The following is a 24,512-nucleotide window of genomic DNA, read 5'->3' as shown; positions in this document are numbered from 1 at the left end:
GTCATCTACTGACACATCGCCCTCATCCATTCACTTTTTAAACCATACATGCTCCAGCTCTGCATGCTGATTTCATTTTGAAATAGTTTATTACAAGCCTGGCAGCAGGATTAATTAGGAAAGCAAAAGAAATGATTGAGGTTGCACAACTGCCTTATCTGTTTGTGTAACTGATCATTACACAGCTGCTGTCTTCTAGCTTTACAGTTGTGCCACACTACAAAGCAAAGTAGCCTAGCTATATATACACACAAGTGTAATCCTTTAGAGACAGCCACTTTTGTCACAGCCCCTAAACTGTATGAATATATGGGAATAAGTGAAGTCTATACAGTTAAAATCATTGGTGACAGCAATTAAACCTATGTTGATTTTTCTTAACTGTGATATATTCCTCTCATAAACGGTCTGTTCACAGAGAATCAGAAATGTTTTAAAATACTTTGAACTTTTGAGTTCAGCCACTTTGCTGTTATTAAGATAGATACCCCGCTTGCTAGTGGATTCTGTTTTAGGATATGAACTCAATCTCCTCATGTCAGAGGTATGGCTTCTACGAGTAAACCAAAGACTCTTGTGTTTATTATTCTTTAAGATCCCAAGCTTTGCAATGAAAATTTAAACATAAACCCAACAGCATTGTCAAGAGCTGGATTCAACCCAAGAACTTTCTGAAAAAGGTTCCAAAGGGCTTAGAATTTAATCGCAGGACAATTGAATTTTATTTTCAGATATCCAGTGCACAGAAGATATCTACAGAAGAACAAGTCCAAAAATAAACTCAAGAACCTTCTGATTTCAGAGACATGAAATTTATTTTATGTCTCAGATTCCCCACCCTCACCCTTCACTTAACCAAAAAAATGTGCCACTGATGACTGCACTGATTACACTCATCCTTACTTGGTTTACGTAGCTGACAGGCTCACTGACAAACTTTCAAGACTCAAACACTCCGTCACAGATGGGGACAAATTAGCAACTCGATTGCCTTTTGAGAAAGATATGAGTGGAGTGTTTCTCTTGTTCAGAAGCATCTTAAACCAGGATCATTTGTGTGAGGGAGCATTGAGTGGCTGTGATTGATCAGAAAACACCATGTACAAGGTAGATGCTTTAAATCAGGGAAAATTAGGAAAAAAGGGAGCTTACCTGGGATTCCTCCACTGGAACAGAACAATATAAAAGGCTGTAAGACCTGTTAAATTAGGTTGTATGTTTTCTGTAAGATAACACTTCTGAACTGTTATCTTACAGAAAACCTCAGAGAACCTCAGGTCACAGAACTGCTGGATCACACAGCCACTCAGAGACTAGAGAAGTTAACTGTGGCCAAGAAGACACTTAAGGACTCCGTTACAACTTTGAACAAATACTAACAGTGTGAATGAATTTTCTGTTTCAAGAATATTTATGGTGAAATCTGTTAAAATTTCACGAGAACTTTGTGAGCTGTTCGAGTACTTCACCAGACTCTTTGTAAAGCACTTTGAATAAATTTGCCTCGCAATCTTGATGCTTGTATGCAGCAAAATTTTATTTACAAGTGGTAACACAAACAGTGTGGTTCAAATTCCATGAAATGAATCAATATAAATGAAAGTGTTCCAAGCTTGTTTCACAGAGAAGTTTGAGAAACTAATAAAACCATAGCATAAGTCTAGAAAGCTATTTTAATAAAGATATTTATAAATATATGTATATCCTTTGCTTCTCAATAAAGGAGGTTTTGGGAATATAATGCATAACAATGGTTTCAGGAAAAATCCAAAGCAATAACCAGTTCAAACATTGTCAGTTAGCCAGCTCCTTAGTGGTTTGTGTTAACTCTGAAAGAAATTGTGTTTACTATGACAGTAAGACTATTGCTTAAGTGTCAGAATGCTGTTAGCCATATCCATTAAAATTAATTATTTAAAGGAATATTAGCTTTTGCTACATGAAAAGAAAAAAAAAATCAAGTTGAAAGTGCCTTAATGTCTGAACACACAATAATGACTGAAAGGTCTAAACGACTTTTTCTGCAAGATGATCCACATTACACTCATGAATGATGTTTGAAGAGTAGGCCACCTTGCAGGAAAATAAAAGCATAAAGCTGTGCAGATGATCCAAGATGAGGGCATTGTACATGTCCCCGCAGTGTTGAGCTTGGTTTATAATTCCTTGAATAACTAAGATGTCATTTAATACATCCTGTATATGTTACTTTTGGTCTTTGTGTGTAGCAGCGTAAATGTGGAAATTCTCATATTCTGGGAAATTGTTCTGCAAGCTACAGTCATAATCTAATTAGTTATTTTCTGTCCTATATTCTGTCTTCCTCAATCGATCAGACAAATGGGGTTCTGTTAACCCCTTTTCTGTATATTGTGATCTATTATTAGCTCCAATGACTTTAACAGATTATTTAACCCTTATTGGTCAGAGAGGCGTTACAGATCCTGGTGTGTTTGTTATTGTCAGCCTGTTGGCTGGATTGATTCATGAGTGAAATGGGCCTTACATGTAGAGAAGTAGGCCATGACCCAATTAACTGTGACACGTCCTCTAATCTCACATAATCACCAGCCAATCAGAGTGCTCTCTGGAGAAGAGGCAGGGCAGAGGCTTCAAAGACCCAGGCTAACTTCACATCTCCCTGCTGGGTGCCGAGATTTCTGTTCTTCTGCCAGAAATTAGACTAGATGGTGAAAAATGCAAGTGGATGCGATCTGAATAGAAGAGTTCTTGTGGCTCCCCTGTGTTCTGGTACAATAAAGAGACAGCCAGAGAATTTTGTCCTTTTGCTGCTTATTGTTTAGCTTATCAGAGTGAAGAGAGTAATACCACATTATAGATCAATCTGCTGGTCTTCTAATGAAATAGAAATTTTAAGGACAACCTTAGTCAAGACAACATTCATTTGGATTCAGTTGCTGTTCTTTATCCTCCCCTTTATTTTTTATTAGCACCTTTTGTCTACTCTCCATTTAAATTATTGACTGATCGGTCACTTCATCCTTCAGTGCTTATAAATATTATTGATTCATAGCATAGATTGATCCATCTGTTTCTCTGTCTGTGTATCTGTCTATTACATTACTTACTGAACAGAACTGCCGTTAACCTTCCCTCTTCTCTCCTGTCTCTCTTATAGAGGGCACACTGCATGGCCTGCTGGGGTTCCTAACAAGTGCTCGCTGTAGCCCCACGCAGCACCTGGAGCAGGAGCAGGCTCTGGCACGGCAGTTCGCTGAGATCCTGCACTTCACGCTGCGCTTCGATGAGCTCAAGGTACATGTGGTGTAGCTTTGATTATTGCTGTTCGCCCAGTGACCCGGGGGTCTTTGTTCTTGCTTCATCAGTTGTCTGATCTAGTATGGGTATAACAATACAAATATTTTTAGATTCCATACAATTTTTAGTTCTGAGATCAAGATTCAGTTTGATTTTGTGATGTTTTATGCATGTATGAAAAACAGCTTATGTGCTTCTAACAAAATAAACCTCCCCTAATCCCCTAATATTTATAAGCAACTTGTGGAGAAGGCCTAGACCCTTGGCCGTGGATGCATGTATAAGAATAAGCTCTGCCCACTTATCTCCCCCTCACTTTACTCTGATGAGGATTGTTCTACAGAATTAGTTCACATTTTAAGTTACTAGGATTATCTTATGAATTATTTAAAGCCAAGGCATTTATTGAAATTAAGTAAATGTGTCCCAAAATCTGAAAGTCAGTATGTAACATTACAAATTGTCACTACAGAAACCAATTCTCTGCAGTTAAGTAAACCTTTTTGTGTTTTTACTGAAAAAATGACTTTTATGATTTGTACAATTATTCAAAGCTGTGTTTGCTAGTCATGTACTGGCTAGAATTTTTAAGTCATGTTCAAACTTAGCAAAAAATGTTAAATGTAAAAAGTTAATAGAATAAGCGTAATGAAGGTACAGAGTCAATTAAAGGATTTTAGGCTGAGAAAGAGCGAGCCTTCTAGAGAAAGCTAGTGGGTGAATTACAGAGCAGAGAGATGGAAGAAGAACGCAGTGGGATGAAGAGAGCAGCAGGGCGAGCGAGAGAAGATGGATAAGAGATGGGAAGAGAAGGGCGAAATGAAAGAGAATGGGAGAGGATCCCATAGCGCTCCACCAGCAGAGACATCTGCTCAGGAACACAAAGCAGAAGCCTGAGCCAGAGCTTTATCTCTTTTCCTTCAGGGAATGCTGTCTTGTTAGGAAGAAATCTGGAAATGCATGCTGAGGTGCTTACTTTTCCACTTTCCGCTCATACCCCTGTGGTCCTGAATATGAGAGACTGTATAGATGAGACTATCTGAAAAATTGTACACTGCACAAGGCTTGGAATCAGTGCTACTTATCAATATTTTTATTATAAGGGATGCAGGATGATGGCAGAATCTTATCAGTGGCTGCAGATATTTACTGTACTCCAGAAAAGTAGAAAGTGTCACTTGGTTACTACATATTTTTCATTTTACTGCATTTTTAAATTAAATTTAAAATGTAATGTTTCTTCATAGTACTAATCCAAGTAGACTATTCTTTGCAAAATTTTAAGCAAGGTTAGTTCATTATCTTTGTTTTAAACTTAGTTATGGCTGTTGCTTCATCACAATCATCATTAGGGGGGAAAAAACCCCTAAAAAACATTTATAGCATTAAGCAGATGCTTTTATACAGAGTAACTAACAGTGTCCCTTAGACAGACTAGGCTAGAGTTCAAACATACCCTTAAGCTAAGACACTTAGAAAAACACAGTATGCAAAGATAAGACATTTTAATGAGTGCAATTATAAGCATTACTAAAACATAATAAGAGCAAGATTAGTGTTCATTTGTGTCTGAGGTCTTCCGTTTACTGTAATACTGAATTACTGTAATGATCTATTCCTGTGAGATTACAGAGCATGTCTGAATAGGAAGACTTGTTGTAGGCATGCAATTTGATTATGTAAATTCATTAAAGAGAACAAAGTATGTGTGTTTACATCCTCTATTGATCTAATAATATGGAGAATGTGAACATACATGCTGTGTGTTCTCTACTGCTCTGGCAGTATATTTTGATAAATATGGGCCAACTAGTGATGGATGAAACCTTATGTTCATCTAATTTTAGTAATTGCTCACTTTAATTCATACGTTTCTGAAGTAGTGTAATTTATTTATTTATTTATATAAATATATAATGTTGCTCATTGTGTTCCAAAACAGTCATAAATGCATGAAAGTGCAGCGTGACTATTCGGGTCAGTTTAGGCATTTGTTTTAATCTTTACCTGCATCTTTTCTCCCCAGATGACCAACCCAGCCATCCAGAATGACTTCAGCTATTATCGGAGGACGCTGAGCCGCATGCGAATCAACAACTTGGCAGTAAGTGCAGCCCTTTTCTCAGAGCAGTCTTCTGGAAAGTCACCTCATTATGGGAGGGCTTATGTTTTAGTAATGCTCCATTCCCCAGGGTCAGGCAGGGTTAACGAGCAGTGCTCTGATCCACTCTGTTCCAATCATAAGGTAACAGAGGTCCTGACTCAGGGAAATGCCAAATATTCTCTCATTTCCGCTCATTCCAACTATTTTCTTTTATCCATCTACAACACTCACACTGGTGCGTCTTTTTAGCTGACACAGGGTTGAGTTTGTGCGGAGGTGGATGAAAGCGAACTAGTATGCTAATGGATTCACTCTCATTACTGTCCCAAACAGGAGATGAGACGAGGGGGGTGGGGTGTGCTTGACCTTGCCTCCCCAATTAAAAGCTCTCGCAGTCAGGAATAATTATCGCCACCCCCTCATCTAATGAAACGTGGGCTTTGGTGTTATAACAGCGCGTACGGGCAGTTAGGACATGTCTGCATGTTGAGTGTGCATTAAAGAAGGATTTACATTCAATTTGCAGCCCAGAGTAATTAATAGAACACTCGGCTCACCTGAAATGTGCTTTTTCAGCACACACTGAGTACTGACTGCCCTCTCGCCTTGGGTCCATTTGCATGATTAACTGCATGGGACATTTTTTTGCAAGCCATATTTTTTAATACATTCAGATTTTCCAGCCAATTTAGCAGGTGCATACTCTTTTCTCTCCCACTATTACACACTACTTTTGATGCATATAGAGCCTGACACTGCATCTTTTTAAACGGCAGGCCATGAAGCAATGCTCAGTGTCCTGTTTTACTAGAAGGGCATTGATTTGATTTGATTTTTCTTTCACCATATTGACCATAAACCCTAAATTCAAAAGTCTTCTGGTTAGGTTTCTAGTCAAAACAGCCATTAACTACAAGCTATGTTTTCATATATAGGGAAAACAGTTGCCTGGTTGACAGTTTTCTACCAGGTCGTGCATTGTTGTTAGGAGTCCTATTTTCTCTATATCGAGCTGCCCAATCATGGACCTGTCAAAGCAGCTGCCTGTAATATTGAGACACCTTTTAAGACCTTCATTACCTGCAGGTTGGTAGATCTCCAGGACCAGGACAGGGCTCCCCTACTCTATATCGTTTCAGATTTTTTTTAACTGTTTTTTGACACTGTCCTTTTTTTTTTCCTCCCAAAGGGGCCAACTAAACCTGCTGGTTGATGATGGCAAAATAATTATTTCACTATTTAAAATATACTGTAACTAGTTCACAGCCACATAGATAGCAATGTTTAATGCAAAACTTAAAAATTAGCATCACTGTAGCAGTTATTTAAAATGCAAATTATGTTTGATGAACGGCTATGCAGCTGGATGCCTTCAGTAAATTATAGATACATAACTGCTTTGTTTTGTGCCTATAGACAGAGGAGGAGAATGAGGTAAACAACGAACTGGCCAATCGCATGTCTCTCTTCTATGCCAATGCCACACCCATGCTGAAAACATTAAGTGATGCCACAACGAAGTTTGTATCAGATGTTAGTACTCATGATTTTTTTTTTTACCATTAATACATTGTGACATTCAAGTCTGTGTCTTAAGAGCCTGCTTCTAATTTTATTTATTTTTTTTGACAGAATACAGATTTACCCATAGAGAACACAACAGACTGTTTGAGCACAATGGCCAGTGTGTGTAAAGTCATGCTAGAGACACCGTAAGTTAATAGTTAATAAAAGTCTTCTTGCATAAATCTTTTGTCTGTTTTCAACCTTAGTAATTTGTTGTGTGTGTGTGAGATCAGGGAGTACCGTAGCCGTTTCGCCAGCGATGAGACAGTGTTATTCTGCCTACGTGTGATGGTGGGAGTCATCATCCTCTATGACTATGTCCATCCTGCTGGAGCTTTTGTCAAGTCCTCAAAAATTGATGTGAGCACTCCTTACAGTAATCCTGTATACAGCATTATCATGCAATCATATATATATATATATATATATATATATATATATATATATATATATATATATATATATATATATATATATATATATATATATATATATATATATATTAAAAAATAACTAATTTCCCTTTTTTGACAGATGAAAGGATGCATTAAGGTTCTTCGGGATGAGCCTCCCAACAGGGTAGAGGGTCTCCTCAATGCGCTCAGGTCTGTGACTTTCCCCACTTCTGAAGTGTTTCACTCTTAGCGACTATACAAGCTGGACTAGTTTAACCAGTGTAATGTAATTTGTAAGGGAGCTGACCTGCTGATTTGCTGGGTACTTTCTCCGAACTACCACAGATAACCCATACTTAAAAAGGTCTTAGTTTGGATGTTCCCATCAGTAGTACACAAGTGGCAGGACACTTAACAGTAAAAACATGAAGTGCAGAAAGTAGAATGGCAGTGAAAAAGAAAGACAATACAAATGTTTTAGCTTACAGTAGAACTTAGATCACATTTGGAGGAATTTTGTCAATTCTAGCAGTATACACATTATCTTCCAGCTGCCTAAAACAGTAAAACTAGTCCAGCTTGAATAGGGTTACATGTAGACCTGTCACAAACATGAAATCCAAATGAATTGTCATGTAAATAATTGATTTAAAACTTAATGGTCTACTCTTTACATGCAACTAATAAAGTGCAAACCTAAAGTGGCCAAATTGGCTGATGTGCCATCTGACACAGCATAAGCTCAAAAACTAACTGCTGCCCTCTAAAGAAGCAACAGCACCAGCAATACTCATGATGTGTCTCAATAAACGTATGTTCTGCTTTATTTCTACACATTGGCCTCAACCCAGAGGATGAAAAAGAACCCAATTCACATCCTGTTTGTTGTGCCATAAAAATAAAGTATTTTCCACAATTGTTATATTTAACAGTTGGCTCAAATAATCACAATCAGGTGATTGTGACAGGTGTGTTTACACTTTGTGCCATTACAGGCATTGTGCTAATAAACACTTTTTTTTCTATGCATTATTCCAAGACTGCTTTGTTTATGGTCATTTGTTTTGTCTTTGATACAGGTACACAACAAAACATCTGAACGATGATACTACCTCCAAGCAAATCAAAAATATGTTACACGTCTGACATTGTCCGTGAAAGGGTACTTTTTTGGAACACACTGAGGATTGTGCCCCTCTTGTAATGAGTGCTTCAACAGTGTGTTTAACATGCAATGAGAATGGCCATGTAATGGGAGGCAGCTACTACGAGACCCTGCTGTATAGTTTGGAAGGTGTATGGTGGTTATCATCTTATTATCGTAGACTTGTAGTAATATGATTTGAAAATGAATTCTGAAAAGGAGCTGATCTGCTGTGGTGTTTCTTACAAAGAACTTTATTTTATTCCCCTGTGTATTTTTTAATAGTTGACTGAATACCAAGGCAGGAGCAAACAGCTTTGTTTGTGTAATGTAGCTATCTGGTTTTTACTGATTGACATTATTTGCTGTGACTTTTGATAACTCTTTTGAACAAAATAAAGCTGTCTATTTCAGTCTCTGTGGTCTATTTTGCAGCTAGATACTTTGTTTTTCAGCGTAGTACTTAATTTGGATATATTTGGTGGGATACGGATGTCTAAATTTAATTGATTTATTTTTTTACAGTTTTCATGGCTTTGAAAAATAATCTTTGTCTTTAATAAGATATGTTGCAGAAAATGCCATCCTGTTTAAGGGTTCAAAAATGGTCACCCACAAGCATATGAACAGTTTATCACCACCCTTTTGGGTTTCATGTAAATTATAAATATGCATTATAACAGTCAGTGAAAATATAAGCAGAAACTTATTTATATACCAGCTTGATAATTAGTCTTCTGTTTGTACTACAGTAGCTAAGCTCCTTCAGCTGAGAGTGCATAAAGCAATGGCGAATAAACACATTCCTACACACAACATTAAAAACTAATGATGTAGTAAAATAAACCGCAGGAAACACTAAGATTACAAGCATTCTGTTCATTAGTTCTTATACTTATACTAATAAGGAAATAATAGCACAACTGGTGGAGAGTATCACTGCTGCATTAGCGGTGCACTTTTCAGAAGCTCAATGCATTTGTGTAATTATATCATGCAGAGACAAAATCTTGTGTTTTGACAACATTTTCTATTTAAAAAATGCTTTTAAAAACTGTATATTGAGAATAATTTTGGAATTCTCCTTTAACCTCTTCTAGATCACTGTACCATGCTTCCGTTGAAGTGTTCATTTCCAGTTTTTCTACATAATTTTAATAAATTAAAATCATCCAACAAATCGCGGAATTCCCGCAAACCATTTCATGATTCATTATTCACAGCAGTAACGATTGTCTCATTTGCAACATATGCACAGAATGAGCAAACGCTGTGAGTCCTTATATTCAAAGCCTTGCCGCTCTCCACAGAGACATCAGAGATCAGTTTAAAGATCTATAAATAAACTCCATTCTAGCCTCTGTTACTCTGTGTCAGTAATTTATACAGTTATTCCGATGGTTGAGGAAAATAACAGGGTTACCTTTCAAAAGAGACCAAGATCATGGCTGTAGCCCAAAGTACACAGTGCTCCCTTTACTTTGGGTTTCCCGTATCATGCAAAAATGGGGTTAAAATTAACAGGTTAACCTTAACAACTCGATTAATTCTAGACTTAACTCTCATAGGCTGAACTTTAACTATAATGGTGTTTCCATGTTAGATTATTTTAAGAAGTTTTCACACAATGTTTATGCATCATCAATGGGGCATGCGAATAAAATTAGTTACAATCGATGTATGCTCTCACAAAAGCCTGCTTTCAATAAAACAGTATGCTTCCTCATCGTTTTGTACTGCCATATTTGGGCTACAAAAGGCTGGTTCCAAACCCACATCCTTGTTAGTAATGCAGTGTCTGGACTGCTCATCATGGACACACTTTCTGATTCCTTATCCTTTAGTCAACACATGAGCCACTTTACTCTCATCCCCTTCTACTCTTACCACAGCCATCTTTCCACTCCAAATGGGCAAAGTATCCAAGGGAAAGGGAAAAAACAGTTGGGAAAGCCTCCTCAGTGCATTCTCTCACTCAGCTGGGCTGAGGGCAGGCCAACTTTCTCTCTCAGCCAGATGGAATGTAGCGTGCGTAGTTTGCTGCCTGTTGATCAGCTGACCATTCTGGAGAGATCACTGTGAGGGAGGAGAAAGAGCTTATGAGTTTCACATCATGCAGGCCACGGGGTAAGAGGTTACTGGCAAAGTAATTATACTACCCTGCCCCAAATGTTCCACTGACCTGTGGTTCTCAACCCTGCCTCCCAAACCTAACATCTGTTTTCAGTTACTTTTCAGTGTCAAAACTTTCTCAAAAGCTTAAAAACTAAATAAAATATCAAATGTTTGAGTATTTACTATGACTTTGCTACAGCTTCTATTTATTTTGGCAGACTTGCTTTCAGTTTTTCAAAGAAATCTGCAGGGATGTTTTTCTACAAATCCAAAGTTTAGTCTTAGAAGCTGGCTGTCTTTTTTTTTTTTTCATGATTCAAGTAATCCCAATTACAAGTTAAGTGTTCTTGAATCTTGATCTTGAACAGCTTTTGTAACTCTGTTTTTAAGATTGAAAAGACAGAAGAGTTCATGTAGCAACAAAGAGCACAGAAATAAATAGTGGACAAATGAAATACTGATAGATTGATATTCTAACTTGTGTCAAACTTAAATAATTACAAAATATCTCCTCTTACAACACAAATGTAAAATCTGTTCAAAGTTATAATCTGAACTCTCAACAGTTTCAATGAGTTATGAGTTGAAGTAATACTGATGCTTCTGTTATCACTGATGATGACTAAGGGTTAACATGCTTTTCCTGAGCTGAAAGTGGGTGTGTTAGAACAGGGAAAACGCTAAAACGCTCAGAGCTACTCTGGGAAACTCTGATGTGAGTCTCTCTGGGAGAACTCTACTCCCACTCTGGGTGGACATTTACAGTTTTATCTGTTTTCTATCTCCAACCTCTGCAGAGCTTCTGCTTACACACTTATTCAGCCTGCTTGGTGCTCCTACGCCACGTCCTCCTGTGTGTCTGGTGGTCCTGCGGCTAGTGTCTGGGTTTTTGTCTGCAATGGCTGTTCCCACTTGCATTTCTCCTGGACAGAACGTGTGCTGTTTTCTTAATAGCCTTCCTGATGGGTTACGACACTTTTCACAGTGGCGGCTGGGATAGGGCCAAAACCCTGCCCATACTCTTGGCCTGGTCTATATGCCCAAACAGCAGGAGACACCAACAGTGACTTCCTGCCAGTACTGCTGTATGACCCATAATACCGCAGCGGCATCTCTAAGGGTGGCCACTATAAAGCAGACCAAACACCATATGGCGGCGGGATTAGCCGCACTGCTCTTCAACGCTGCTGTCAGCACAAACAAACAAACAAAGTCACCAAGGACAAGTGCTGGAGGAAGAAGTGAGAACAACACTGAAGGAGGTTATGAAGAGGTCTCAGAAGAGAGAAATGAATCCCTTCCTGTGCATTACACTTCATACAACCAAACATTCTCCTCAGGTCTGGGCAGCTTGATGGTATACTAGCAGCAGGTCATGGCCAACTATCAGGCTTGTCACAGCCCATATAAGAGCCATATTTTATGTAGGCTTTAGAAGGGATTGCTCCAGGTGTAGGATATACTGGCAGCAGTTTGTCAAGATATTTTCACCAGAAGAAAACAGAAACCATTTTGTTTTGCTGATTATGGCACTATTGGTACAGTTTGTTCCAGTTTTCCTCCAACTCTCAGACTGAGTGAGGACATGACTTCTTCTTTCCATAAATGTCCTGACACATTAATCAAAATTGTAAAGATGAGTACTGGTCACAGAAATACTGAATATTACTGCATGCAGCACTGGACTACCCTAATCCTAGAGCAGACATGGAAAGAGTGACTACAGCTCAGGCTGACTAATGCCATTTCAATGTTGAGGATTATGTGAGTCAGTCAGATTTGAGCCCACTGCCTGCCAAGTCAAGGCTGGTATATGCAAGCAATCTTGCACATCCTGTTGGATGAGGTTGGATGATCTTGAATGCTCTCCAGGCCCCAAACTTGCTGTTCTACACATAGAACAACTTCAGAGTCTTTTGTTGCCTTTGTGCATATGTAAAGCAAAAGATGCTGGGGAAAGTGCATGGCAGAAGCTGCAGATGGCAGCAGAGAGACAGAGAGGGTCATCTCATCTCCTCATGATCTTGCACTAGACAGACATCAAGGCACAAATGTACAATACAGAGAGTGAATAATATACCTTCACATTTGCCTTTTTTTTTAAACTAGACATTGTGGGTGACCTAAAGTAGTTTGTATTCTTATTTTAGCACAGACGATGTTAGCGTCACAAAACATCTGAACTTTTTAGCACAACCATACAAAAGTAGTGAAGGTATCAATGGTATTCCCCTTTAATGTAAGGAAGTCTTGCGGTTCAGTGGTTGGCTGACAGACATACTGCTTCCTGACAGGGACGTCTGCTCTTCTGTCTGTGACTTCTATTCAAAAACCCATTCAGCTGTGAGATGCACGTCCATGCTTAAACAGAAACCCAAGGGTGAAAATATATATTTGACTAGCCGAAATACTTTTCCATTCTGAGGTAGCTGATTTCGCTTTCAGCTCATATGCTTAAGATTATGCACTCTGCCGGTGAAGGGACTTGCACAATGGGTGAAGCAGGCTGGTGGAGGTGTTTGGCCTGTAGATTTGTTGCAGTCCTGTGGCAGTGGCCCAGCTGTCAGTACGTAATCACATTACTGTAATTAGACAGCGTACCGCTAATCCACTCCAGTCAAAACACAGGTCTGCACCTGACTCACTCTGCTGCCTCAGCTCGTGCTCATCAATTAGGCATGGGCGCACAGACAGGAACCTGCGTGTAGACATATCAAGTGCAAGTACTGTCTCTGGTCTAGTTTTGGTTGGAGTTTCAAGTTCCTCCAAAAGGCCTTGCAATTGCCTGTTTGGAATGAGAGGAGGAAGAAATACTTTCATGTCTTGTGCTGTGGGTTAACTTGGACTGGCATTTCAAACTGACTTCACATTGAGTACAAAGAGTATGTTGAAAATACTGTGCAATACAGATGTATTTATGTATCCCAGAATTGGTTAAAGTTCCGATTTCAGCGCTTCAGTGTTTGAGCTGTGTACTATGTTAAAATGTTTGTGAGACCTGTAGATGGAGTTGCAGCTCTAGCATTGACCTTGCCTATTAGAGAACTCTTCAGTCTCATTCTAAACTAGTGATGAACAATATATGGAGGGGAAAAGTCACATTGTAAAATTTTAAGTTTTAGCGATGAATACTTCAAAATTTTAATAAAAAAAAAAGGTCAACAATTTACATGTAAATGATAACCTATAAACCTTTCCCAAATTGACCTAATTAGCAGCCAAGCAATCATTCCAGAAAGAAACTCCTACAATTTATAATTAATTAATACAGTGCATCCGGAAAGTATTCACAGCGCTTCACTTTTTCCACATTTTGTTTTGTTACAGCCTTATTCCAAATTGAATTATATTAATCTTTTTCCTCTAAATTCTACACAAAATACCCCATTGTGACCATGTGAAAAAAGTTTTCTCGAGAGTTTTGAAAATGTATTAAAATTAAAAAACAAAGAAATCATATTTACATAAGTATTCACAGCCTTTGCCATGAAGCTCAAAATTGAGCTCAGGTGCATCCTGTTTCCACTGATCATCCTTGAGATGTTTCTACAGCTTAAATGGAGTCCACCTGTGGTTGATTGGACATGATTTGGAAAGGCACACACCTGTCTATATAAGGTCCCACAGTTGACTGCATGTCAGAGCGCAAACACCAAGCATGAAGTCAAAGGAATTGTCTGTAGACCTCCGAGACAAAATTGTCTCGAGGCACAAATCTGGGGAAGGATACAGAAAAATTACTGCTGCGTTGAAGGTCCCAATGAGCACAGTGGCCTCCATCATTCGTAAATGGAAGAAGTTCGGAACCACCAGGACTCTTCCTAGAGCTGGCCGGCCGTCTAAATTGAGCGATCGGGGGAGAAGGGCCTTGGTCAGGGAGGTGACCAAGAACCCAATGATCACTCTGTCAGAGCTCCAGCGTTCCTCCGTGGAGAGAGGAGAACCTTGCAGAAGGACAACCATCTCTGCAGCAATCCACCAATCAGGCCTGTATGGCAGAGTGGCCAGGCGAAAGCCACTCCTTAGTAAAAGGCACAAGGCAGCCCGTCTGGAATTTGCAAAAAGGCACCTGAAGGACTCTCAGACCATGAGAAACAAAATTCTCTGGTCTGATGAGACAAAGATTGAACTCTTTGGTGTGAATGCCAGGCGTCATGTTTGGAGGAAACCAGGCACTGCTCATCACGAGGCCAATACCATCCCTACAGTCAAGCATGGTGGTGGCAGCATCATGCTATGGGGATGTTTCTCAGCAGCAGGAACTGGCAGACTAGTCAGGATAGAGGGAAAGATGAATGCCGCAATGTACAGAGACATCCTGGATAAAAACCTGCTCCAGAGCGCTCTTGACCTCAGACTGGGGCGACGGTTCATTTTTCAGCAGGACAACGATCCGAAGCACACAGCCAAGATCTCAAAGCAGTGGCTTCAGGACCACTCTGTGAATGTCCTGGAGTGGCCCAGCCAGAGCCCAGACTTGAATCCGATTGAACATCTCTGGAGAGATCTGAAAATGGCTGTGCACAGACGTCTCCCATCCAACCTGATGGAGCTTCAGAGGTACTGCAAAGAAGAATGGGCAAAACTGCCTAAAGATAGGTGTGCCAAGCTTGTGGCATCATATTCAAAAAGACTTGAGGCTGTAGTTGCTGCCAAAGGTGGTTCTACAAAGTATTAAGCAAAGGCTGTGAATACTTATGTAAATATGATTTCTTTGTTTTTTAATTTTAATAAATTTTCAAAACTCTCGAGAAAACGTTTTTCACATGGTCACAATGGGGTATTTTGTGTAGAATTTAGAGGAAAAAGATTAATTTAATTCAATTTGGAATAAGGCTGTAACAAAACAAAATGTGGAAAAAGTGAAGCGCTGTGAATACTTTCCGGATGCACTGTAAAAAGGTCCAGACATTTTGGGAATGGGTGAGTGTATAAGAAGCTGCACCCTCCCCCTCCACCCACTTTACTGTGATTGTCAAAGCTAGGGAACTGGGCGTAGCCTAAGTTTCAAAGTTGATTTTTTTTTTAAGTATTGAAATCATTACGTGCACTGCAATTATTTTGCTACATATTTTTATTTGACAAACCTTCGAATATACCAAAAATACATTATCCAGACGAAATCTATGTGTGTCTTGGTTAAAGACCTGTCAGCACTACTTTTGAACAACATGATTTTTGTTTGTTCATTCATTCAGACACCCAAAGGACATCTGTGATTTGACAGGATGCTCACAGCACACAACAAATTACTCAGTGTCTGGTTCAAAGCTCATTTGCATTTTGCACACTTCTGCAATATCAGTACTGCACAGGCTGATGTCATGACAACGACTAAGGAATGATATTTAGTTCTATTATAAACATACATTCTTTTTCATAAAGACAAGGGAACAGCCTTCAATCAATGGCGCTGCTGCTATGAACTATTATCTGAGGACACGGCTAGCAGAGATACTCAGACAAGTAGGTAAGAAGCATCTCTCATCCTGGCTCTCTTAGGGCGTGTTCAGTGAGATCAGTATAAAATCTTCATCTCTCTTTGGAAGCACATCCTGATGCTCCCCGGTGCCTTCGTTTTAGCTTACAGATGCAGAAATGTAATCCATGCTATGAACGTCAATTCAAGTCTTTACTCTAGAGGTGAGAAGACTGATGGGGAGTGCCACGCTGCAGTAACACTAATGCTGACAGAGAAAGCCCTCTAAAATATTAATGTCCTGATTTTATGACCAGCTATAAATGTGAAGATGAATATGCTGCACTTTTTTGCATGCTCACTGCCTAATGAGTGAGTTCTGTTTTTCTACTGTTTCTCTCTTTTTCTTTTATCATTATTATTCATAATTTTGCAGCTTCCAGTAAATAATCAAAACATGTTCTGCCAAAACATGTGTCAAAATCCTGTTTAACATCACTTTTAGCAAAGGCCCTTGTATCCGGTGGAACAAACATCTTTTTCATTCATGAGCAGGAAGCATCATTTCCCTGTAGCTGCTCAACACGAGGATGCTGTGAATGATTCAACACTGAATCACTGGGCAAACAGTAGTTTCTCCCAGAGCAGCACACATGGCCATGTGGCTGGGCTTTATAGCAACAAATGCTTTAATGGCCTATAATACGATTTCCTCTCTCTCCTTCATTGTCTCTCAGAGGCTCTCTCACACTCAGTCACAAATTGGAGAGAGGACATAAATAGCAATACATTCTTCCATTTTATCATTATTATTAATCATTCTGCTGCTAATTTCAAGTAAATAACAAAACATGTTCAGGGTCATTCATAGGCGTATACATTCTATTCTGCAAGAAGGGGCAACAATGATTTTCCTCCATCTAAAGCTGCAACAATTAATTGCAACACATCAGCCGTAAGAAATCCTCAGCACCTTCTGCAGGCTTGCAAAGAAGACCTAATGATGTGAATAAAAAAATACATGTCCATGATTTTAGTTAATTTTTATTTAAGAGCATCATGATTGCTGTCTTGAAGTACTATACTAATTCTTATTTCATTGTTAACATTGTTAAAGTTGAATTTTTAAAACACCCAAATTGAAAATGATCTTCAAATCTTCAATCAAGATTTTTTTCTACACAGTATCTAAGGCAGATATAGCCAAGCAAGCTGTCTCATTGGTTAGGACCTCAGGAGTTGAACTGAAGGCCTACCATGCTGCATTAACAACCAACATAATCAAGAAAAGACAGTGGAATGAACCACATTTTTGCTTTTTTCTACAATGGCTATGACCATCAAAAGTGAAAATTTCAATTTCAATTAATACTACTAGAATCTCAGAGTAGCTAGCAGAAATTGGGATTACCGCAGAGGTGCTTTTTTGTTTTTTTTCTGTTTTTTTTTTTTTTTTTTTACCAAGTTTTGACATTTATGGCAAAGGCCTAGCTCTTATAGTGAAAGTTAGCCACTACCTTTGTGAAAGCTACAGAAGAAGAATTTAACCATGCTCTCAGTTTCAGAGATAATTTAAGCACTAAATGTTCACGGGCAACGCAGAGCCACTTAGCAACTAAATTGTAAGAATTAAGCCATTAAAAAGTTGGCAGCCCTCAATGAATAAAATGGGAGAGATTGTTTTATCCAAGTCCTCTGCGTCTGGGCGCAATGTGCAGTGTGCAGGGTAATTGAAAGTCAGGCCGTGCTGGTTACTCATACCTGGGTGATTAAACTCGCAGTGAAGTTGACAGTTGAATGAAAATGAGGGCTGTAAGCCTGGGCTCCATGCTGAACGCCTCCTGTTGTTTTCATAACAAAGTGACTCACGTTCGCATGTACTGGTGGACTGGTGTGCTGATGATTCAAGTCACCTGGGTGCTTGGATCCCTTGAGGGTTTTTCACTAGCACAAAGAGGAATGGTAAATATTTACACTAAAAACACAATCATCCACTTTATTACAAACACCTGCCCTGTGCTTATACTCACTAGTTAGTTCATGAGCTCCACCTAACTTAAGTCTACTACATAGGTAAACAATTACAGACTGTAGCTCTTGTCCTGCACAATGGTCATGCAACTCTACCTCATCCCTCACTAGTCAGTATCTGACCACAGAACTGCTGCTGTCCAGGTATTATTTGGGTGGTGGATCATTCTCAGCATTGCACTGACACTGATAGGGTAGTTGTATGGTAGTGAGTATGGTGCTGGTACAAGCATATCAGCAGTGATGCTGGGTTGAGAGTGGTTTACCACCCAAAAATATCCAGCCAAAAGCAGCTTTGTGATCCAAAACTGACCATTGATGAAGGGCTAGAGGATGACTAACAAAAACTGCACCTCAACAGATGAGCCAGTCTCTAACTCAGGCCGAGTTAAGTCACTCCCAACGAAAATCTCAGTATCTTCATCTCCGCCACCTCCAGCTCAGCCTCCTGTCTTTTAGACAGAGCCACAGTCTCCAAACCATACATCATAGCAGGACACACTACTGTCTTGTAAACCTTCCCTTTCACTCTTGCTGCTATCCTTCTGTCACACATCAGCCCTGACATCCGTCTCCACCCACTCCATCCTGCCTGCACCCTCTTCTTCACCTCTTTTCTACACTGTCCATTGCTCTGGATGGTTGACCCAAGATATTTGAAGTCATCCACCTTTACGACCTCTACTCCTTGCATCTTCACCTTTCCACCTGCCTCCCTCTCATTCACACACATGTATTCCGTCTTGTCTCTACTGACCTTCATTCCTCTCCTCTCCAGTGCAAACCTCCACCTCTCCAGATTCTCTTCCACCTGCTCTCTACTCTCACCACAGATTATAATGTCATCTGCAAACATCATGGTCCATGGAGCCTCCTGCCTGACCTCATCTGTCAACCTGTCCATCACCATTGCAAACAAGAAGGGGCTCAAAGCTGATCCCTGATGTAACCCTACCTTCACCTTGAAACCATTTGTCACTCCAACTGCACACCTCACCACTGTCTCACTATCCTCATACATGTCCTGCACCACCCTAACATACAATACCACAGTTCCTCTCTTGGCACCCTGTCATATGCCTTCTCTATATCCACAAAGACACAATGTAGCTCCTTCCTACCTTCTCTGTACTTCTCTACCAACACTCAACGCAAAAATTGCATCTGTGGTACTCTTTCTGGGCATGAAACCAAACTGCTGCTCACTGATCTGAACCTCTCGCCTTAGCCTTGCTTCAACAACTCTTTTCCCATACCTTCATGGTGTGGCTCATGAACTTTATACCTCTGTAGTTACTGCAGCTCTGCACATCACCCTTGTTCTTAAAAATGGGGACCAATACACTACTTCTCCACTCATCAGGCATCCTATCACTCTATAGGATTTTGTTAAACAACCTGGTTAAAAAGTCCACTGCCTTCTCTCCTAAACATCTCCATACCTCCACAGGTATGTCATCTGGAACAATCGCCTTTCCATTCTTCATCCTTTTTAAAGCTGCCCTCACTTCCACCTTACTAATTCTCTGCACTTCCTGATCCAGCCTCTCATACAGCTCATTATAGGCCTGATCCTTTGCCTTTGCCACCATTCTTTTCGCTATGTGACTAGCCTCACATTACTCCTGCCTACTTCCTTCATCTCTCTGGTTATCCCACTTTTTCTTAGCTGCCTTCTTCTGAAACAGCTACTTTTATTATAAGGCTTTAAAATTACATTACCCATCTATTTGACTGGAAAGTAGACAGTTACAACTCTCATATGACACCCACCTCTTGAATACAGCTTATGAAATATAAAGGTTATGAAGAATATGATGAAGTTCATTTTGGAACCACTGGTGGTTCCAAGGAGCACAAGAGGTTATTTAATGAAAACAAGCCTTGCCCAACACATAAGGGTGATGAAGCAAATATAGTGCTCTGCTGAATATGTATAATATATAATAAATAGTATAATTAACCTCAAACAAGACCTTCACTCTAAAAATAATGCTTCCACTTCCAGAAGAGCACACTCCTCTTAAGCCTATATTAAACCAGGGCTAATAAACGTATTGGCCTGCGACCATTATTATAAAATATTTTATTTTTATGATGTTGAATACGTTACAGGGCCCATATAATGAAAAACTGAATTTCTTTAATTTTTTAAAATATTCCTTCAATTTATACTCTAGCTGACCAGAAATGCTTAGTAAGCTAAACTGTTTTGCTCTTATTGTTAGCATTGATTACACATGACATGCATCTATCTCAAAAAAGCAGATTCTACATTTTTTAAATTATCATGGTTATCATTACAATATCAGAATAAATTTTTTCCACCAAACTTTGTTTTTATTGACATCCCACTATATAAACACAGACACCACATAGCACACTGAACTCACCCACGGCAGTGAAGGACTTTCCCCACATTATTACGTAAAAATTAGGAAATACCAACATATTTGCAGTTCTAAATCTAAGTTCTAAGTCTGAAGGATATCATTGTCTGTGCAAGGTGTTAAAGGCATCTGTGTTTACTAGGCCTCTGAACTCTACTGGACCACCTATTTAACACAGAGGGGAATAAACACTGCAATCCAGCTGTTACATGCACAGACACACCACACACACCCATGCAGAGCAGTATGGCATCACTCTCGTATAAAAAGGCAGTGCTCGTGCCTTCCTGGCAACAAAGGCATTATTGATGGTATATAGTCCTGAGTAAGCACAGAGAGGTCAGGAAAAGCTTTTAAAGTGACAGATAAGAGGGTACTTTGTACAGCAGGTCAGTAGGATATCAGTGGCGACCCCCCCCAATCAACCCTTCTCTGATTGAAAATGAAAATAGAGTCATTTAGCCAGGAACGTGCTGCATTTCATTTCTTCAGGCCACCCTGTGTTTAGGATGTGTGTGTGGGAGTGGAGGGCTGGTGAGGTCAGGGTAGTTCGAATACAACAGAGGCCTCTTGTACTGCTCCTACAGCACTCTCTCTCTCTCTCTCTCTTCCCATAGCACCTCAATCTCTAGTTGTCAGTACTATAGATTTGCAACAATGCTAGGCCTGTGCTCAATCTCTATGGAAACCTCACATGAACCCAGGCTCTCACTGGGGCAATGATTTGGGCGAGCAGCATATGCGCCTTCAAGCATATGTTGACCGCAGTGTACCACAACTAGGGGCACGCAAGCATCGCTTGTCACGACTGAAAAATCTGTTAATTTCTTAATTCTTCAAATTATTTACAACAAATTAACAAATATTCAGATTCAGATATTCAGACAATATTTAAAATATTCAAACATGCCACTAGGCCAGCCACAATATTTATAAATATCAATATCAGTTAATGACAATAAGCCTTGCCCAACAGATGAGGGCAAGAGTGGTCCACTACTCTATTGCAACATTGGAAAGCATCTCAAAGCATTGGAAGCATCATATATAGAGAAAAGATAAGCTACTCTGGAAGTTCAGTTGCATTATTGGCAAACTGATGGGAGTGTTCTGAACACAGAAGATATGAACTGGAAGTGCTCTGGTTGTCAAACATGGGCAGGGTTACAAACTGTATAGATACAGTCCAGGAGTACTTAGCAAACATGGACTTATGTAATCGGTTCTACTTTTTTTTTTTTTTTCTTGAAATGCTGAGAACATATCCAGAGGGCTCTGGAGCTGTACTCCAAGGCAGGCTTACAGACCAAAGTCTCACCCACTTGTGAATGTATGGGTGAGAGAGGGTGAGAGAGGGTGAGAGAGGGAGAGAGAGAGGGTGAGAGAGAGAGAGAGAGTGAGAGAGAGACTTACGTTCTACTCAGATTTGTAAGCAGAGAATTAGTCATGCACAGTTCTTCTGTAATTCTATAGCTCACTGTTCTGCTAATACATTTTAATGTTTGAATACCATTATGCAAACATTAAAATATCAATTACCGATACTGAGTAATTACCGGAGTTAATTGCGATCACAGCTTGCTCAGAGACGTATCTGATTTCAGCCGCGCAGTTGAAATATGAGTCATCCTTTGAAAAGGCAGATCAGCCGCACTCAATTACACTGGCTTACTGCGGTGCGACTTGAGTAATGTGAAATCAAAAATGCAGAATACAATATAACGCAAATGAAAATCTCTATTCACATTAAGTGCTGACTGAATAGGGACATGCCATATTGGTAAAAAGATCTTTGGGGGGCAAAAAGACTACATTCATTGTATAAAAGCAGCTGAAAATAGGTCAAAATGTCAATTAATTAATTTATTGTCTGGGCTAGGGTTGCATTGACGGCTTGTAATAAAGGGGACGTAATCCACAATCAGACGCATTTTAGAGAAAATGTAATTACTCAGAAATGTAGTGAGATTTCCATTACTAAATGTTGCTTCACATATAAGCTGTTTACTATGCATCACGAGACCACTCAAATATTCACAAGCTAACTGTAATCCTATATGGAATTCTATGGCGATCCTATGTAACATAACCGTCCCTGGCCTTTATACTGAATTGAATATGTGGATTAAGCTTTGGCCTCATTTATGACCTTTTGTGTTTTTCCCAGACAGATCAGGGTGGTAGAGCACAAGTGCAAGGATAAAAATGTTTCAGGTCTTGACCTCTGAGACCACATAGCCCTGAAAGAACCATGAAACACAGTCTGATCAATAGTGCTGGTGTCTCATTCTTTATCCTGTAGACACCAGGGATTAGAAACGGTACAGCAAATGAAATCAAGCACAAAACATTTTTCATAGAAAATAATCGAAAACAGGAACAAACCTATCTAAAAAAATAGCTATTTTACAGTTTCACTATGTACGATTTTCTTGAGAAAAGCTTCTCTACTTCTCTAAATCCATCCATCCATCCATTTTCTAAGCCGCTTCTCCCTCAGGGTCGTTGGGGGGTGCTGAAGCCTATCCCAGCGGTCATCAGGCGGAAGGCAGGATACACCCTGGACAGGTCGCCAGTCCATCGCAGGTTCTCTAAATATTATTGTCAAACACACAAGCTGAAAAAGAAGGTCCAGCTTGATGTTCACAAAATGAATATACTGATGAAGATAGGGTAACAGTAATAAATCATTAATTTACATCCTCAGAAGAAAGTCCTTCACCAAAACAAATTTTGATGGAGTTCTCTTTGGATACTCTTCAAACAGACCCCCAAACAAGAGTCGGAAGAACAACTGATGTTATTAAAGTGTTTCCACCAGAGAGGTCTCAAAATCCCCCAAACCTACATAGTGTAGCTTTTAAAATAATGTAGTTAACTTACTAATATTGTTATTTAGTTCGAGGGAGTATTACAAATACATTTCACTTTTCACATAGTTTATTCTAAGCAGATATGGTTCCATTCTGTTTCCGATTTAGTGTTTTGGACCCACCTCTCCAGCTGGTAACTGGCTAGAATAAACAATTCTCTTCTGATATACTATATGGTGAACACAATTATTAGGCCTCTTAAAGTACCAGCACCAAACCAGTCACCATTTACTCAATAGAGTATTAGTCATAACAAAAAAAGGTTTTTAACTAGTTAACCACATTTTAAATAATTTGGAAACTGTTGAAAGTGATTTTGTACCAATTTTCAATGACGTTCTTCAAAACTATTGTTTGGGTTTGCTTTGGTTTCCATTTTGCTTCTCTGTTAACCAATTTTGATCTTCTTCCATGAGATCCATGTCAAACAGACATGGAAATGTGACATTTTTTGATGTCAAGAAGTCACGCTTTCTTCTTCAGTTTCAATAACAGATTTCATTTCCTCAGCAAGTATAATTTTTCTGTGCCTAATAACACTAAAAAGTACACCATCATTCTGATGAAGAGGAATGTGACAGGGTGGAATATTTCAGGACAAAAAAAATAACTTATAGTTCTATTAGACATTCTAATGTTTTTCAACAGTAAATTATATACTGTTTCTTTGAATACTGCAAAAAAATATATCACAAACTGTTTTCTCTGTCTGTTTTGTGTGACGAGTGGAGGCTTTATGTTTGACGGACCCTGTCAAGGACAGAGAATACAACAAATTATGAACACTTTATTAAAAAAAAATCTCAGCTATGAAGGCATAAATGTCATAATTTCACAGTACAGCATCCAAGATGAAACTAGGGACATGTAAAAAAAAAAAAAAAAAAAAAACAAGCTGTAATTCTCTGTAAAAAATCTCTGTACAAAAACAACCTTTTCACTTTTGTTTTTATACACCATGTTAATGAACGTTAAATGAACACATTCAAGCTTGAAAAACACATATTGGCAGCGCATAAACATGCTATTATTAAATGCTATTAATTGTGCACAAACAGCACTCTCTTATAGAATCACTCTTAATTCCTAGTAGCAACAATAAAAGTAGATTTCCAGCCACCACCCCTCCTCCTATATTTCCATCTGCCCTCATTACTAAAGGTACTCATAATCCACACACCGTGCGGTATCATGTA

General features: G+C 39.2%; 1 protein-coding gene and 1 long non-coding RNA gene across 5 annotated transcripts in view; one reads left to right on the top strand and one right to left on the bottom strand.

Moving 5' to 3' along the window:
* Window positions 1-8,901, top strand: part of fam49ba (family with sequence similarity 49 member Ba) — a 32,127-nt gene extending 23,226 nt beyond the window's left edge. The window contains exons 5-11 of the mRNA XM_037534503.1: window positions 3,140-3,276; window positions 5,306-5,383; window positions 6,800-6,916; window positions 7,016-7,095; window positions 7,183-7,309; window positions 7,484-7,554; window positions 8,424-8,901. Coding sequence (XP_037390400.1) covers window positions 3,140-3,276; window positions 5,306-5,383; window positions 6,800-6,916; window positions 7,016-7,095; window positions 7,183-7,309; window positions 7,484-7,554; window positions 8,424-8,490 — 677 coding nt within the window. The 3' untranslated portion in view covers window positions 8,491-8,901. The remainder of the gene's footprint in view (window positions 1-3,139; window positions 3,277-5,305; window positions 5,384-6,799; window positions 6,917-7,015; window positions 7,096-7,182; window positions 7,310-7,483; window positions 7,555-8,423) is intronic.
* LOC119262446 overlaps window positions 1,517-24,512 on the bottom strand; it is a 124,927-nt gene continuing 101,931 nt past the window's right edge. For all 4 annotated transcript variants that reach the window (XR_005129637.1, XR_005129638.1, XR_005129636.1 and 1 more), the window contains 2 exons: window positions 10,376-10,564; window positions 1,517-3,356 (listed from right to left, as the gene is read on the bottom strand). This is a non-coding gene — a long non-coding RNA (uncharacterized LOC119262446). The remainder of the gene's footprint in view (window positions 3,357-10,375; window positions 10,565-24,512) is intronic.

This window comes from Pygocentrus nattereri, chromosome 2, assembly GCF_015220715.1.
Source record: "Pygocentrus nattereri isolate fPygNat1 chromosome 2, fPygNat1.pri, whole genome shotgun sequence".
NCBI lineage: Eukaryota > Metazoa > Chordata > Actinopteri > Characiformes > Serrasalmidae > Pygocentrus > Pygocentrus nattereri.
This window is presented reverse-complemented; position numbering and strand designations above follow the sequence as displayed.